Raw genomic sequence first — 18,012 nt, 5'->3', positions numbered from 1 at the left:
TTTCTCCGGGTGCTCCGGTTTCCTCCCACAAGCCAAAAGACTTGCAGGTTGATAGGTAAATTGGCCATTATAAATTGTCACTGGTATAGGTAGGTGGTAGGAAAATATAGGGACAGGTGGGGATGTTTGGTAGGAATATGGGGTTAGTGTAGGATTAGTATAAATGGGTGGTTGATGGTCGGCACAGACTCGGTGGGCCGAAGGGCCTGTTTCAGTGCTGTATCTCTAATCTAATCATAATCTAATCTAATCTAATGTACATAGATTTCCAGAAGACATTTGATAAGGTGCCACATCAAAGCTTATTGCAGAAAATAGCTCATGATGTAGGGGATAACATATTGGCATTGATAGACGATTGGCTAGCTAACAGGAAACAGAGTAGACATAAATGGGTCATTTTATGATTGGCAAGATGCAACGAGTGGTTTGCCACAGGGATCAGTGCTGGGGTCTCAGCGTTTTAGTTTACATAAATGACTTGGATGAAGGGACCAAAGGCATGTTTGCTAAATTTGCTGATTACACTGATAGGTAGGAAAGTAAGTTGTGAAGAGGACATAAGGAGGCAACAAAGGGATATAGATAGGTCAAGTGAATGGGCAAAGATCTGGCAAATGGAGTATAATATGGGAAAATGTGAAATTGTCCATTTTGGCAGGAAGAATAAAAAAGCATATTATCTAGTTGGTGAGAGATTGCAGAGCGATCTGGGAGTCCTAGCATACGAATCACAGAAGGTTTGTATGCAGGTACAGCAAGTAATTAGGAAAGCTAACAGAATGTTATCGTTTATTGTGAGGGGAATTGAACTCAGAAGTAGGAAGGTTATGTTTCAGTTATACAGGGCACTGGTGAGACTACATCTGGAGTACTGTGTGCAGTATTGGGTTCCTTATTTAAGGAAGGATGTAAATGCGTTGGAAGCAGTTCAGAGAAAGTTTACCAGACTAATAACTGGAATGGGCGGGTTGTCTTATGAGGAAAGGTTGGACAGGCAAGGCTTGTATCAGCTTTGTGCACTATATCAAAGTCAAATTGTTTACTTGAACTAATACACCAATGCTTAGTGAAAATACAAGTTATCCAGGTAACTGCTTATAAATAAATAGCTATTATAGTACCATAAATTGGCCTAAAAGCAACCTCCGTATGGCTAGAATGGTCTCTAGCCAAGTGTTCATCAACCTCAAGAACATAAGGTGTTCTGCAATAAAATTCCCACCCACCTCAAGATGATCCATGTCAGGTTAATTCAACTGGCCAAGGTAACTCAATAAAGCAACAACTGAGTGCAGCTAGAATATCATGCCAATATGAACATTTTCCATTTAGCACTCAGTTTTCAGTGCTAAAACTGTGCGCAGTTCAGGGAATTTTAACTAATAATCTGATGATATCCATTCTTTTAACACCAACAAATTATGTTTTTACTTGTTGAGTTTATAAAAGGGCACACAGGGGACAGGCAATACTTAGAACACGAAGGTTCAAGAATATTAACCAGTAATGAAAATGATTCTCGTCTTGCCAAACCTAAGACAAAGATGGTGCCTGATGCTGTCTGTCTGAGGCAAGGAGAGAAAACTCCAGCAAAGTCATGGCTACTATTTGTTCCGAGATCCCAAGTGTAGGCCTGCCCCGCAACCTTGCGCCAGTAATGGGAGGAAGGGGTGTTTCCCACGTATCTGCCTCAGGCCCTTCCTTCGTTGTAGTGATGGGTCTCCACACAACCAGCCCCAGATACTCTAATATTCAATGGCTGCAGTGCCCAGTCTCCCTGGGTTTCAGCCTGCTGGCCATTCCATGGTAAATCACCCTGTCTCCTAGGTGGGATTGCAGTCAGTCATCACCAGTTGGCCTGTAAATAGCTCCTCAGTCACTCCTCTGCTATAAAGGTGGTTCAACTGATCATCCCTCCACAGATGTCGCCTGACCCGAGTGCTTCCATGATTTTCTGCATTTATTGCAGATTTTTAGTACCTGCAATATCTTTGCTTTTGTTGTCTCAGTCACTCTCCACTCTGTCAGTACCCTGCAGTCTCAAAATTTGCAGATAACATGCAACTCTGAACTGTAGTCAACGGCAAGGAAGATGACAATAAATTTCAAGAGTGCATAAACAGGCTGACAGAATGGGTGGACACAAGGCAGATTAATTTCACTGCAGAAAACAGAGGATGATATATTTTGGTAGGAGGAATGAGACGACAATACAAACTAAATGGTACAATTTTAAAGGGGGTGTAAGAAGAGTGTGACTTGGGGGTGCTTGTGCACAAAACTTTTAAGGTGGCAGGACAGCTTAAAACAGTGAATAAACCACATGGCTTTACAAATAGGTACCAAGTGCAAAAGCCAGGAAGTTATGCTAAACCCATATAAAACACTAATTTGGTCTCAGCTTGAGCATTGTGTCCAATTCTGAGCATCACACTTTAGGAGGAATGTGAAGGTTTTGAAAAGTACAGAAGGGATTTACTAGAATGGTTCCAGGGATGTGGGAGTACAGTTATGTGAAAAGAAGGGAGAAGCTGGGGTCCTCCTTAGAGCAGAGGCGGCTTAGCAGTTTTGATAGAGGTGTTTAAAATCATGAAGATTTTGAACAGAGTAAATAAAGAGAAACTGTTTCCAATAACTGAAGGATCAAAAACCAGAGGGCACAGATGCAAGATAAATGGCAAAAGAACTAGCAGCAACATTCGGAAAAACATTTTTTTGCACAAGTGGTTAAGGTTTGGAATACACTGCCTGATAAAGGTGGTGGAAACAGTCAAATTCAATAGTATCCTTCCAAAGGTAATTGGACAAATATCGATGGGGGAAAAATGCAGGATTGGGGAAAGAGTGGGGAAACACACCAACTAGATTGCTCTTTGAAAGCTGGCGCAGACATGGGCCACTGGTCTCCTGTGCTGTACTGTTTTGTGTTTCTCTACTTACACTCTAAAAACCATCTTCCCCGAGGACAATACAAGTTAAGATAATTTGTGCTCCTAAATCCAATTCCTGCTGCCTGCACCCAACATAACATTCCTTCTGCTTTAGGTACAGATAGTAGAGCTGACCAATTTGGTTAAATTTTATGGTCATATGCACTAGAGGAAATGTGAATTGACACTGAGTTAAATGTTCCTTACCGATGTCTACTTGTGAGGTGAATGATCAAAGGGAGGGCAGGACATGCGACTACTACAATGAAGAATAGTTGCTGCAACAGACAAAGGGATTGAGTCCAGTAGTCTCCTTTTTCATAAGTGGAAAGTAAAACTTGGGTATCCCTGGTCAAAACTCACCTGCCTTTACACTCCAAAGGCTAGGAGTCCCTGTATGTCTAAATCTGAAGTATCAATTCTCAAGTACTCTGAGAAAGTCCTTATGGACAGAAAGTTGAAGCCTGCTGCCCAACCACTAATTAAAGACAACCATTGAAATCTGTCCCAATACTGGGATGACAAATGGAAGACAATGCTGGGTAGGATGTGAAGGCCAACAGTTTTTTTGTTTTCTGTATCTTAAATGATTCCTATTCTGACCTCAAATTCCTGCCTGCATTTTATGTAATTGGTACAGTGAATGAATCTCAGAGGGCATATTTGGGATCTCTTTTTGGGTTTCTTGAAGCTTTTGAAATATTGATTACTTAATCCATGCAGATATACTTCATAAAATCTTACAGTACAAGTGGCCATTTGGCCCAATCACATGTATTGGCTCTTTGAAAAAACTTTTCAATTAGCTCCATTTATTAGTCAAAAAAAAAAATCCATGTCCAATAGAATACCCACCAGTCTGGGGTAATCTGAAGAGTAGTTAGAGGATGTTTTGGTAGAAACCAATGGAGGCTTTTAAAATAGCTGAATAATTTCAGAGTTCTAGATCAGGTGAAATTGTAAAGGATATGCTCCAAGATCCCTTTAGATCTCCTTCCATGATTTAGCCATGCATTTACAAGAAAAACTCTGAAAAGATCATTCAGCAGTGGCCTCGTGATATAATTTTTAAAATAATTTCATGGGATGTGGCATGGTCAGCATTTGTTGCCCATCCCTAATTGCCCTTGACAACTGAGTGGCTTGCTAAGCCATTTCAAAGGGCAGTTAAGAGTCAAACACATTGCTATGGCTTTGGAGTCACACGTAGGCCAAACCAGTAAGGACGGCAGATTTTCTTCCCTAAAAGGATATTTGTGAATCAGATGGATTTTTACAACCAGCAATGCTAGCTTCACTGCACCATTACTGATTTTATTTTTAATTATTTTTATTTATTGAATTTAAATTCCACCAGCTGCCATGGTGGGATTTGAACCAGTGTCCCCAGGACATTATGCTGGGCCTCTGGATTACTAGTTCAGCATCACCACCACTATGCTGTCTCCCCCAGTAGTATTAGTGTTGTGCATTTCTTGATTGAGGTCAAAAGCATTGGTTCATGATACACAGGAACATACTATATGTACCAGTTACAGTTACGATTCAAGCACTTGAAGTTATGTCATTTGTCAATAGATCCCAGAACCAAGGGATTAAGAAATTTTGTGACCTGCTTTAAATGTACTCGCTTCAAGTTACTTCTTGGAGCACTGACTCGAAGTTGTCGATGAAAGCATGTTTCTTTTAGAATTTTGAGCTCCAAGACTGAAATGAATACAAAAATGAACCAAGCTTGGACATTTTTGACAACAGGATGGCTTTCCAGCAGACAAGATAGTAATGAGTACTTTTGCTGAATGTTGCACAAGCTCCCCAGTACTGGAAATTACGGAAAGTAAACAAGTTCTGGTGGTTACAAAGGACCTACAACATCCAGTACTGATCTCAAAGCCAGGTGCTGGCATCAAATCATCATGGAGGATTATGGTCCATCCAAGGTAAGGCACAGCAGGCTGCGAACATCTGGCAAACAGCAAAGGCAAAAAGGTATTGGTAACTAAAAATCAAAAATTTGGCAAAACAAATTTAACAGGAGCTTGTTTAGGGAATCATAGCAACCCCACCAAAGGTGTCAACTCACCAGGGTGTGGTTTAATTCTCTGATCAGTCCATATCTTGCTCAGCTCAAGAAAAAATTCAGGACTCAAAAAAATGACAGCTATTTAAATGCCAAAGATTTCTGCTTCCATACCCATGTTTTTGATGCTGGTAAGAACTTTGAAATAGAACACTGCTGTTTGTACAAGACCCAAAATACCAGATGGAACAGCTGGCTGTCAAATCCTACAACAAATTACGTTTAAAGATCCAGATAGCTCAGTAAGCTTATCCAATGAGCAGTTGAGCTATACAGGTCAGGACATCCACAGGTTCTATCCCTGGTCTGTGCTGTTATTTCTCACTTGGACCAGTGGTAGTAGCACTAAAATGGAGTTCATCTCCTAGAGTTGGGGGAGATGGGAAAACAGCTAGAATCCTTGCTCTAGATTGCTATCCAGCAACCTCTGCTTCAATTGTGCACACAGGCATCTGATAAAGGACAAGATTGAGCTTGGCTGCAATGCCTCTTCGTCAAATTGCAATGCTGACACTCACCATTAAGGCTCACAAATTATGGCCAAAGGGCATGCATGGAACCACGGCCCAAGGAATTCACTGCTTCAAGAGGCAGTTAAGAAAACTGAGTTAAAATTTGATTTACATTTTATCACAGGAAAATTAATTTTCGAAACAAGGGAACTTTGGTTCCACTAATGTGCTCAATTTAGTAGTTTAGCCAATCAAATCCCTTCATTCTGATAACCATAATGTACCAAAAGACTACCTGGCAACAAAAGTCACAGAGACCAGTCATTCTCTGTACTTACTGAGAATGGAAGTTTCTTCTAAATTTTTTGCACTTTTTTTCAAAATCCTTCTAGTCCATTTACATTGGTAGTTCAATAAATACTTTCTTGCCTTCAAAAAAACTATGCATTTCAAACCTTTAGTTTTGTATTACCTATCTCCAAACAAAAAATAATTCCGTCTGCTCTACTTGAATATGGAAAGAATAGTTGGAATGTATCCTTTACATCACAAATGTCAGCTAACGGTCCATTTTATGCTGTACATTACTTGTAACCAATGGAAAATGAGCAGGCCCAAATGAATAACCAGAAAGTCTATGCTCACCTCCAGGCTCTTGAGCCCATCATAATGGCTGTCTAACATTCCAATTAAGACGTTTAAAAATAAAATCAGCTTTGGAAATCTCAACCTCTGAGACAAATAGTTCCATATTTCACCCATCCACTTACTTTCCATATTTTGTTGACTGCCTGCCGTTCTCCAGGTAAGAGCCTCACATCCAAGAGCAGTAATAAACTTAAATCTCTGTATTGTGAAATGAATTTATTCCACATTCCATCATTCACATTCTAAACTGTCGACAATGAAAACAATTCTTTATGCCATAGTAACAGGCGGGAGCTGTGAGCCGCAAGAAACCTGCAAGCTTAATGAATAAACAGCTGCTTAAACTTTACTTTAATAAAAATGTCTCAGACAATCATTTAACAAACCAGCTGAAAATTCTTACCTCTGCAACCTTTCTTGTGCCAGAACAACTTTCTCATGATGTCATAAAACAGCCCAACTGTCTTTCATTCAAAAGTAATTAGATTCCACAAATTAATGAAGCTACAACTCCTTATTTGTGGTATTGCTAACATGCATATCATGGAACAATTACCAGCCTCAATCTATTTATAAGACAGTACGGCAGTGGAAGGAACATTCTTAATACTTTACTATCCAAAGTAATCTAATCATCTACAATCAACCCGTAGGTTAACACTCTGGCCAAGTCCAGCAGGTGCAACTTGTGTTTCATTCAGGTGGAACCCAGTTTATGGTAACCCGGCTGTCGTCTTTAGGAAAAAGCTCGTCTCCAACATTGCATTCTGCAAAGCCAAATTTACTTCTCACCAGCATTACAACTGCAGCATGAAGGCACTTAGTTGAATGCAGTAACTGCATTTGGTCAATTCTAGATAGATGCCCTTCATAGGGTTAAAGGCAGTAATGCAGTCAAAGTCCAAGTAACTACTAAAGCAATTTGTGACATTACCTGAATCCTACCAATTAACTGACCAGTAACTATCCAATATTCTCATAAAACAGGTCGCACTTTTAACCTAGCAGCTGGCTCAATCTATCCATTGCACAAGACAACTTGAATGCGTAATATTAAAATACATAGCAGTCGAAGACCTCAATAAAAGGAAAACATGTACTGGAGAATGTGTAGGTGGGGTGAGAGAGAGAAATGTACTTTAAAAGGAATGCTCACCTGAAAATCTACCTTGTGAGAAGCAATATGCTTGAGAACCAGTGGCACTTTACCATGGAGAAACCAAAGCACTGAGGTATGGATTTCTGCTCACTTGATATCAGCCAACAAACTCTTATTCTATTAAGAGCAACATTTCTCATTAGATGTCAAAAAAATTGTTTCAGACAAGATGTCAGATTTTTAAAAGTAAATTTATATCCAAGTTAACAGGAGAAACATTTGTTTTGCAAAGGTTACAATGCCAGCACAGGCAGTGACTTCACTCAGATAAGCAACATCAGGTGTAAGCTGCAGATGGGACCAGGAGTCAAGAAGGGAGGGTGCCTCTATGGTTGATGAAATAGTTTGTGTGCAAAGGAGAAGACTGACTCCAAAGGGAGTGTGTCTGTTCAGGTAGCTTTCAGGGAAGTGGTGCCTGGTTGGTCAGTTCAAGATCATAGATGATATAACACAAGGGTGGTAGAGGTAGAAACAGTCATAGAATAAAAAAAAATACTTGGATATACATTTGAAGTGCTGAAATCTATAGGGCTACAAACTAAGCTGGAAAATGGGATTAGGTTGGACTACTCTTTTTCCAGTGTCACAGACACAGTGGGCCAAATGACCACCTTCTGTGCCATAAATGTTCGTATGCTTCTAATCCCAGTAGCTTAAAATCACAATAACTGCAACCTATATTTATATGGGGCTCCTCAGCTAAAACGTTTCAACTCTTTACAAGTGTACACCAAATAGAAAGTAAAGGAATCGGACAACAGCGCAAGCTATGTCTGCAGCAACACAAAGGAGAAAGATACAGGAGAAAGCAATAAATACAATCAAAGGAATGCAGGTGAGTGAGCTGGAAAGGACTTGCCTAATAGGATGGCATAAGCCCATAGAGGGATTTGAAAAATGAATGAAGATCTTGAAGTCTCTTTGGTGGGACACCAGAAGCCAGGCAAGAAATGTGTTTATCTCAATGGTCAGACCCAACCAGAACAAAATCACAATGCAAAAATACCGGAACAGAAAACCAGGATTGCACACCACCTGGTTTAGATCAAGCCAGCACCCAAGGAAGCTAAGGAGCCAGTGCAAGATGGAAGATGGGGAGAGTCAAACGAGTTGGCTGCAATCTGGTCAACATCAAGTTCTAGGTTTAAAATACATCTTTGAACTGTTCAAGCATTGCCAGAGTTTAAAACACCAAAACGCTAAATTACAATCTTGGGCTCCAGATCAGGAATCTAATTCTACAAATACAATTGACAACAAAGCTACTATTTCACTGGTCTCATTATACACACTGATGGGATAACTAAGATATCCAGAAACAAAATAAGATGGCATTCTACAGCATATTTTCTTCAGTTAAAGCAATGACACACTCCACAACAAATGGCCACAGGTGTACTCATGTGTATTTGGTTCTGTGCCAATAACTACACAAATGCCAGACCCAAACTATCTAGGCTAAGTATATGTAATCATAGGTAGGATAAAACAACCAAGACCACTTACACAAGAATGTTTCTTACCTTCTTCCCTTACAGGTTTCTTAGAATACGTGGAAAATAGCCTGTGTTGTAACAGGCTGTACAATACAGATGCAGAGTTGAGGCAATACCAAGTGCAAAATTACAAACTTTGCATATCCTGATGTATGAACTTGAAGTTTATGCAGATTTTTGAGCACAGGATATTAACATACATTATACTGACAACTTAATGCAAAGTACAAAGGCAGCTCTGCAATTCCATCTCATTATTCCATGAATAAAAACTTAATTTAAAATACTGCCTAAACTTGAAACTCAATCATGGAAAATGCCCTTTTGCTGGAATGTGCATTGAAGAGTAAATTCTATGGCTTTGTAACAAGGTGGGATCCCTACAGCAATAAGTTGTTACAACTGAATTGTACTGCATATCACTGACCTACACATTTAGTTCATGTGAAATGTCCATGAGAGGGAAAGGTGACAGCAGTGAAGATCACTTGGGGAAAGACTTGCAATGTAAAAACTGCAGTGAAGAGAAACAGGAAACTGCACCAAATTCTCTCATACCTAAGAAAATGAACTTTCAAATTTCCACATGGGTAAAGATTTGGCTGAAGAGAGGAAATTAGTGCATAACAAAGAGAAAGATACGATACTTTCGTCACATCATTAGAGCAGAAGGTAGACAGAGACAATTACTGGAAGGAAAGATCGACGAAAAACGTAGGAGAGGGAAGCAGAGAAGAAAATGGATAACAGATAGTGTCAGAGATAGAGCACCGAAACAGGCCCTTCGGTCCAACGGGTCTGCGCCGACCATCAACCACCCATTTATACTAATCCTAAATTAATCCCATTTCACTCTCACATCCCCACCTTCCCTCAATTCTCATACCACCTACCTACACTAGGGGCAATTTACAATGACCAATTTACCCATCAACCCGCAAGTCTTTGGCATGTAATGGACTGGATGCAATTGACCTATGCAGAATGTGTGAGGACAGCACAGGACAGATAGAAGTGGAGATCCTTGGCAGTCAACCTTCTGGAAAGATGATACCAATGAATGAACGAAAGTTAAGGACAAGACAAAGATACAACTTTTTTCAAACCTACATTTGGCTTTCTACTGCATCCTGGGGTAAAATATATGATGCAAGCATAGATTATAGCACTTGTTACTTGCTAACATTTTTTCTATCACCTTGCAACAACCTGTAGCTGAAAAACACTTTGGTGGTTATGCTGTCAGCAAGTCTAGTTATCTTACCCAAGACTTTAAAAAAAAGTACGATTTGTATTTATATAGCGTTTTTCATGACCACAGGACATCTCGAAGCACTTTACAGCCGATGAAATACTTTTGAAGTGTAGTCTCTGTTGCAATGTAGGAAACGCGGCAGCCAAATGGCGCACATCAAGCTCCCGCTAACAGCAATATGATGACAACGAGATAATCTGTTTTAGTGATGTCGATTGAGTGATAAATATTGGCCAGGACTCCAGGGAGCACTCCCCAACTCTTCTTCGAAATAGTGCCATGGGATCTTTACATCCACCCAAGCAGGCAGATGGGGACTCAACCAAAAGTTAACACCTTCATCAATGCAGTGTTCCCTGAATATTTCACTGGAGCTTCAGTCTCAGTTTTTGTGCTCAAGTTCTACAGTGGGACTTGAACCTGGAACCTTGTGACAGAGGAGAGTGCGCTACCAACACAGCCACAGCCAACACCCTTCCAGATTCTTTTTATTATATATGTTTATATACAAGTATGGTGCAAGGGGAATAGCTCCACAATTTCTATTATCACCTGATACATAATCCCAGATGTTTCTACGCAAACTCGAATACTAACTTAAGTCTGCAAAAGCACCATTTAAAAAGGAGCATGCCTTTAAAAAATGAACACATTTACTATGCACATATCCATATTTGAGATTGCATAATTCATCTATTGTGGGCAAATGTTACTTTAATTTCAATTTTTAGTGGAAAATGAAGAGAACCATCCAATCAACGACTCATCATGGCAACTTCATTTTAAAAAATTGCACCTTCACATATCTACACAAATAGAATTTTTGTATTTGTGGATAATAATGTTGTAATAGGCCCGTAAAATTATATTTAGTGCATGGTACCTTGTAGTTCGCAAGGACCAATCAGATCCCCAACAGTGGTCCATGCTAACCACACGCAAAACCACAGATTATATCGTGGGAAAAAAATCTATTTTCAACTGCTATTTCACTCATTCAGCTTGGCTTTTGCTCTGGCTTGGGCTCACCCTGAACAATTCTACTCCTGTCTCTCCCTCTCTGGCCCACACCCAGGTCGATGGCGGTTTCAGATCTCAGACTCTACTGCACCACTGCTGGTTAGGCCCATTACAACACTGACAAGCAGCTCCATGTCCACTGCTCCTTTTGAGTCCAGCTGTTAACCCCAAGTTTTCCTTACATCTGCGATTATGGTACAGTACACCCAAAGAAGAAGCAATCAATAGACTGCCACAGGTTACCATCAACTGTTCTCGATACCCTCCCACTGTTAGAAATGACAAGGGTTAAGCTACTCCTGTCTAGTGGCAAAGCTCACGAACTGATGCTATCACAGCTGAGATCAATAAGGATGGAGGTCAATGCCTGGTCACCTACGTACCTACCAGAACTCTACCAAACACCCCAGATGATGGACGTGGTCATCTTCACCTCCAAGGTGAAACAATACTTCCTAGAAGTCCTCTCTACTTCAGCCCTGGGCCGCTTTCCACCTGACTTTACCCCTTGCTGCCTGCTTTAACCTTCAAAATGTAAAACACAAATTCAATAAATCAGTAAAAGAACATGCCTGAAATACAAAGTAGGAAACAAAGTGATGTTAGAAAGGAGAGTCATATAGAAAGAACAAGGCAAAGGAAGTGAGCCAGGAATAGTGACAAGAGACACAAATAAAGAAAAATAATTGGAATGTGGGAGACAGCATTGCACTGAAGTGTCAGCCTGCATTATGTGCTCTCTCTGGAGTAGAGCTTTACTTATAACTCAAGAGGAAAACATGCATGCTATCACTGAGCCACAACAGACACCTAAAAAGAGGGGCAAGATCACAAGAACAGAGGATAGGTTTAGGTAACACTGTAGAAAATTATTGAACTGTTTTGTCTAAAAAAAATTAAGCAAATTGCACATTTTAAATATTAGCCACAGTCAAATTGCTGGTCTGCTTGATGCAACTTCAATTTGCACTTTGCACATTCGTTTTAATACTTTCCAACACCATAACTTCAGGAATACTGCAAAATAAAATCCAAAAGTGTGATTTTATAATTTTGTGTATTATCTGCCCAAAAACAAGATAACATTTCAATCAAAATTAAAGCAAAATACTGCAGATGCTGCAAATCTGAAAGAAATGCTGAAAATACTCAGCAGGTCCGGCAGCATCTGTGGAGAGAAAAGTAGAGTTAGCGTTTGAGGTCAGTGACCCTTCATCAGAACTGGCATTTCTTGTTTTTATTTCTGGAAATACTCAGCAGATCACCAAGAGTCATATAAGACTTCAAACATTGGATCTTTCTCTCCACAAGTGCTGCCAGACCTGAACATTTCCAGCACAGTTTTTATAACATTTCTTCAGTTGGGGAAATGTGATTGTGTGCAAGCACTCATGATGAGGGGATGACTTATCACAACCATTCCCCCTCTTCAGTTAGTGCCCTCACCCAAGTCCTGATTAAAAATATGTTCATGTTTTGAATCTATCTAGTAAACCTGTTCTGAAACAGTGTACCATCTTAACCAATCTTTCCTAAGTCCTACAATCTTGAGTAATCTTAAAACTCTCAGTTTTCAGGACTTTAAGGACAAATTGTGCCCGGTACACAGTCATGCCAAGTAGAAATAAGCAAAATTTGCCATCTCCGTAGCCCCTCAATGAAATGTTACCATTTTCTGTCAATTGTGTCAAATTCAAGAAAATCAGCTTTCTCAGTACTCCTGAAGGTCTAGGTCAATTACTAGCAATATTTTATGACTGATGCCTATTTGGTGCCCAACATGCTGGTAAATCAAATATCAAAGCAGACCACCACAAAACGGTTTGCAATTCACCACAAAACAAGATCACAATCTCACTGTAGAATGCCTTGGTTTGAGGGTGGGGATGGGGAGACAGTGACATCAAGCAGAACTTGTCTGAAAGGTAGAATCAACCCAGGTAGCACCCAAATTTCAGAGTTTCGACTAAAGTCTGGGAGAACACATCACCTGTTCAATGTCACCATTAAGGAATGACACTGTATAACTTAATTTAAATTTTCATTTAAAAGGGAGCAAAATAGATTATATATAAAAATTAGTGCTTCATTGAAAAAAGCACAAAGCCACATTAATTTGCCATTAAGCAAGTGACCAAATAATCAGTCAAAAATGAAAGTGCAATGACAAGTCCTTCCAGGACTTAAATGCAACCACTCCAACCCAACTTTCTTCCCTCCTTTCAAACAGTAGTTTCACATGTGTCAGCAGTCCTCCAGTGTCACATCTAAAGTGGTCATTCTTCATGCTGTTCACGGGTAGGCAGGCTGTTTTTTTCCCTCACCAGAGATGCAGAGGCTCTGTATATTTGCCACCAAAGCCCACAAGCATAATCTTGGAGTCTTTCCAGTCAATATGGCTCAGTACCACTCAGCAGCGCACTTACCAACCAAAAAATCAAATGGGTACAACTGGGAACTCCCAAGACATTTATTTAGTCAAGTCCAGGAGAACCATTAGGTTATCAAACTCGTGAACCAAGATAAAAGGTTCAATTAGAATACAGAGCAAGCTTCACGTTACAATGGAATCTATCTCAGCTCCAGTCATTATGAACTCAATTAACTCTGACATTTGAAAGGGGAAGGAAGAGAAAGGGTAGGAAGCTAAACTGCCAAGATTACCCAACTTTACCCAATTATCTCTCCCCAATTTCACATTCCTTTCATTTACTTTTACATGTACAGTCACATGGTACAGATGGCTCGCTCCACTTTGATTCCATTTTGCCAGTGTTATCTTTTCATAGTAAACTTGAAATATCCATCACTTTGCAATTAGAGAAAAGTATGCTCACTGAGAACTAGCTTTCAAATTATGCTGATACAATTGAATATTTGATACAAATTCAAGTTTAAAATGAATACTGCAGATGTGCATTTCTACCTATAGCATTGGTGGCCAGAACTACAGTGCTGCTCCTTTATAAAAGCAGTCGTCTTTTCTAAACCTTAATACAATCTGTTACACTTCAGCATATATTGCCCCCAGTCTGAATATTTTGTTTACTGGCAATGTGCATTATAAGCAGAAAAAAGATGCGTTATGATGCCAAATATGATAATGCTGTTAGCCATGGCTCAGTGGTAGCACTCTCATCTAGTCAGAGGGTCATGGCTTCAGGTCCCACTCCAGAGGCTGGAGCACAACCTGAACAATACTGAGACTGCACTGTACTGCAAAGTGACATTTTTCAGTGACATTAAACCAGGACCTCATCTGCCCCGTCAGACAGACATTAAAGAATCCACACCGTTATTCAAAGATTGGGCATTCTTTCAGTGTCCTTACCAAAGTTAATCCCTCAACCAACATCACTAAGAACAGATTATCTGGTCATTATCGCTTGGCCACTTGTGGGCCCTTGCTGTGTACAAACTGGCTGCCACGTTTGCAAAATTATAACAGTGACTGTAAAGTGCTTTGGGATATCCAGAGGTTGCAGAAGATGCTATATAAATGCCAGTTATTTTTAAGACTTACAGTAACTACAAAACCATTACTAGCTTTAGTCCTCCTTCACCTATATCACACGACTTTATGCACAACCCTGGTCACTGAAGATGTAAACTATTCAGCTGTAAAGTAAATTCTGGGTTCTAATAACAATTCACTGATGTGTATAGTACCAGAAAAGTTAAGTAAATTGCAAGCCCAAACCAATGGTCATTTACTTTCATACAATTGTGCCGATGGCTAAACAGCTAAATAAAAATGTTCACAAGTATATCACATGGACCATTTACTCTAATATTCTTGGGTTTGAAAGAGTCCTTTGAGAGTTTTAGGAGTAAATAGTGGAAGGATGTTTCCAAAGGCTTGTGAAACTAACAAGATGGCATAGATTGAGGATTACTTAAGAGTATGATTGAAAGATGGATCTGGACATTTTTCCAGAGGGTTATTCGAGCATAGCATAATTTAGCATAGTGACTGCTACGACAGCTACAGCATATAAAATAAAACTTGGTAAGAGAAAAAAAGCATGAAAAGGAGAAGAAATAGACCCAGTTTAATGGTTGCTACTGACAAGACACAATGGTTCCCTGTACTGTAATTTTTGAGATACAAAAAAATTACCCAATTGAAGTACTTGTCAAAACAGTTTATTTCCACACACAAAACAGACCAAAATTTATATTGTTTATGACTCACTTCCAATTAGGTTAGCCTCACCTTGGGGAAATAAAAATCCTAATATACATGGTTGCGAGAAGTTGGTCTCCGAGGTTTGGAAAGAAATGCCTGGACAACTTTTTTTTTTAAAGGAGTCAATCTCTTAAACTGAATGCAAACATGAGCGAAGTATGAAAAACTGTCCAGTTTTAAGAAAACTGAATATTCATTTACATAAAGTTTATTCTTTTAAATAATCTAATTGTATAGGACAAACTTCAGAAATTAAATTACAGCCTAAATGATAGACTTAAAAGACAAAATGAAGTTTTAATGGGCTTGAGTTTTCTCTGAATTAGGAGCATTTAACGTAATGCAATAAAAACTAAATTTAAGAAAAATAGAAGCAACTATTCACGTATAGCGCATAAGTAAATCTACCTCCTTTCAAGAGACACTTGAGTAAGGGCTTATTAATATACTCTGTCGTTATAAGATCTCGACTTAGTGGGGGAGACCGATGGCAGATGAAATAGGATAGCTTGGAAAGGCCAGCATGAGATTGCAAATACTGCAGCAGAGATCTGAGAGTAGTCAGTCCCCTCTCACCTCTCAATCCCTCCCCGGGCTCGCCAAACCACAGGCCTTGTTTGTGTTTGTGGCGTTCAGTAAAAAAAAAATCAACGTGTACATACATAAATATATATTTTTTAAAAACACACAAGCGGGCTGTTAACTTAAAATACACGAGAGCAACTCGGGTCAGTTTTATTTAAGTTGAATTCGACAGAAATTTAATGGTTGAACAGACACAAAAATGAACTGAGTGACCAAGGAGGTCGGATGGATTTAATCTGCGAGGCTGCAGCATGGCGCCTGTGGCCTACGCGTGGTTCCCATTGGGAAGGGAGGGGAGGCCGAGAAACCCCGCGCCCAGCTTGCGGCCCTGCGGCCTAACCGTCACTTTCCTCCTTCAACCTGCCGACAGAAATTCACTTTTAAAGGGCTAATGGGGGCGGGGGGGGGGGGAAAGAGAGGTGGACCCTTACGCCATTAAAGGGTCCAGTCAGGGCCCAACTCCAAACCCCCACCTCCCTCGGGCTCTCTTACCTTCCATCTCCATCTCCTCGGGCTCGCTGAGGTGCTGCTCATTCTGCTCCGGCTTGGTGCAGTGGTTCATGGTCTCGAAGTCGGCCTCCGCCTCGGCCTTTCTCGCGTCGACAACCGGGAGGTGGGACGTGAGAGACGGCTCTCGGGTGGCAGGAACGGAAACCCGGACGTATTTGCTCGCTATTCGCCCAATCTCGGCCGAGTGGTGCGCTCGAAGCTCCCCCCTCCCCGCTTGTCACGGCAAAGGGGGAACTCGCCTCGACCTGCCCCGAAAAAGGTGGGGAGAGCCAGCGCCTCCCGAGGGGTGGGCGGGAGGGGGAGGTGAAGGAGGGAAGGGGGGAAGGAAGGGAGAATAAATAAAATAGAGGATTTTTATTCGGTGAAAACGAGAGGCGGGAGGGCGGTTTTTAAAAATAGAAGTCGACGCTGCTCCAAACCAGGGGGCCGGGCTGATTATGACTTGTTGTCGCTATTGCGATGCTGGCGACCGCTGGGCCTTACGGTGGATTCTCCGACTGCAGGCCTCCTCCTGCCTTCGTCTCTCCGGCTGCAGGCCTCCTCCTCACCGCTTCAGCCCGCTGCTCGCACCGTGGAGAAAATGGCGGCGCGACGCAGATGTCAGATTCGCAAGGCGCAGGCGCAGTTTGCCGGCTGGGGGAGGGGCGGGGCAAGCAGCAACGTCATCACCATCATCAACAACACAGCATCAGTTTGTTATCCCAACTCCTGCAGATCCTGACAGCAGGCTGACAATGTGGAGCTGAACTTTTTCTGTCAAATTCTTCGAATTTACAGACATCCCCCCAAATACATCCTTCCATTGTCATTTCTCCCTTAACGTTTTCGAAAGAAAAATGTTGACCCTCAGTTGGGAAAAAAAATCCAATTTTCCTAAGTTTAAAAAGTTTGACAACTTAAAAGTTAACTTCTCCAATTTTGTCGTGTACTGGTTATGTTACTGGAATAGACCACTCCAAGGGACTGGACTATAAGAATCCAGAGAATGCGTGTTCAAATTCCATCATGGCAGTTTGAGAATTTGAATTCAGTTTTAGAGAAGAAAGAATGTGTCTGGAAATAAAAACGCTACTATTGGGGAAAGTGGCCATGAAGCTGTTGGAAGGTTGTGAAAATGCAATTGTCCTTCAGGCCTTCATGTTCCTTTCTGAAGGAAACTTGCTGTCTGCATCCAATCTGGCCCATATGTGATTCCAGAGCCATGCCAGATTCAACTGCTCTTCTGAAGTGGCTAGCTAGCTATTCAGTTGGATTTTCTTCTGATTGCCATTGGGGACGCAGTGGCGTAGTAATATTGTCGCTGACTAGTAACCCAGAGACTGAGGCTATTGCTCTGGAGACATTGATTTGAATCCCACCACAGCAAAAGGTGGAGCTTGAATTCGATTAATAAAAATTAGGAATTAAAAAGAAGCTAGTCTAACAATGGCCATGAAACCATTGTTGTAAAAACCCATCTGGTTCACTAATGCCCATGCGGGAAGGAAATCTGCTGTCCTGACCTGGTCTGGCCTACATGTGACGCCAGACCCACAGCAATATGGTTGACTCTTACATGCCCTCTGAAATGGCCTAACAAGCTATTCAGTTGTATATAACCGCTACGAAGTCAACAACGAATGAAACAGGACGGATAACTCAGCACGACCTAGCACTGACAATGGCAAACCTAGCCCTGTCGATCC

The 18,012-nt window shown here is 40.9% G+C and overlaps 1 protein-coding gene across 5 annotated transcripts in view; it reads right to left on the bottom strand.

The window, feature by feature from the left end:
• Nucleotides 1–16,932, bottom strand: part of usp7 (ubiquitin specific peptidase 7 (herpes virus-associated)) — a 107,420-nt gene extending 90,488 nt beyond the window's left edge. For 4 of the 5 annotated variants that reach the window (XM_068056410.1, XM_068056412.1, XM_068056411.1 and 1 more), the window contains exon 1: nucleotides 16,310–16,932. In XM_068056410.1, coding sequence (XP_067912511.1) covers nucleotides 16,310–16,379 — 70 coding nt within the window. In that variant the 5' untranslated portion in view covers nucleotides 16,380–16,932. Of the gene's footprint in view, nucleotides 1–6,235; nucleotides 6,379–16,309 lie in introns of those variants that run through there. The other variant, XM_068056415.1, reaches the window with a different exon arrangement.
• Nucleotides 16,933–18,012: the final 1,080 nt, after the last annotated feature.

The sequence above is a fragment of the Heterodontus francisci genome, chromosome 24, assembly GCF_036365525.1.
Source record: "Heterodontus francisci isolate sHetFra1 chromosome 24, sHetFra1.hap1, whole genome shotgun sequence".
NCBI classification, from domain to species: domain Eukaryota; kingdom Metazoa; phylum Chordata; class Chondrichthyes; order Heterodontiformes; family Heterodontidae; genus Heterodontus; species Heterodontus francisci.
The sequence above is the reverse complement of the archived record's forward strand: the minus strand, read 5'-3'. Positions and strand labels throughout refer to the sequence as shown.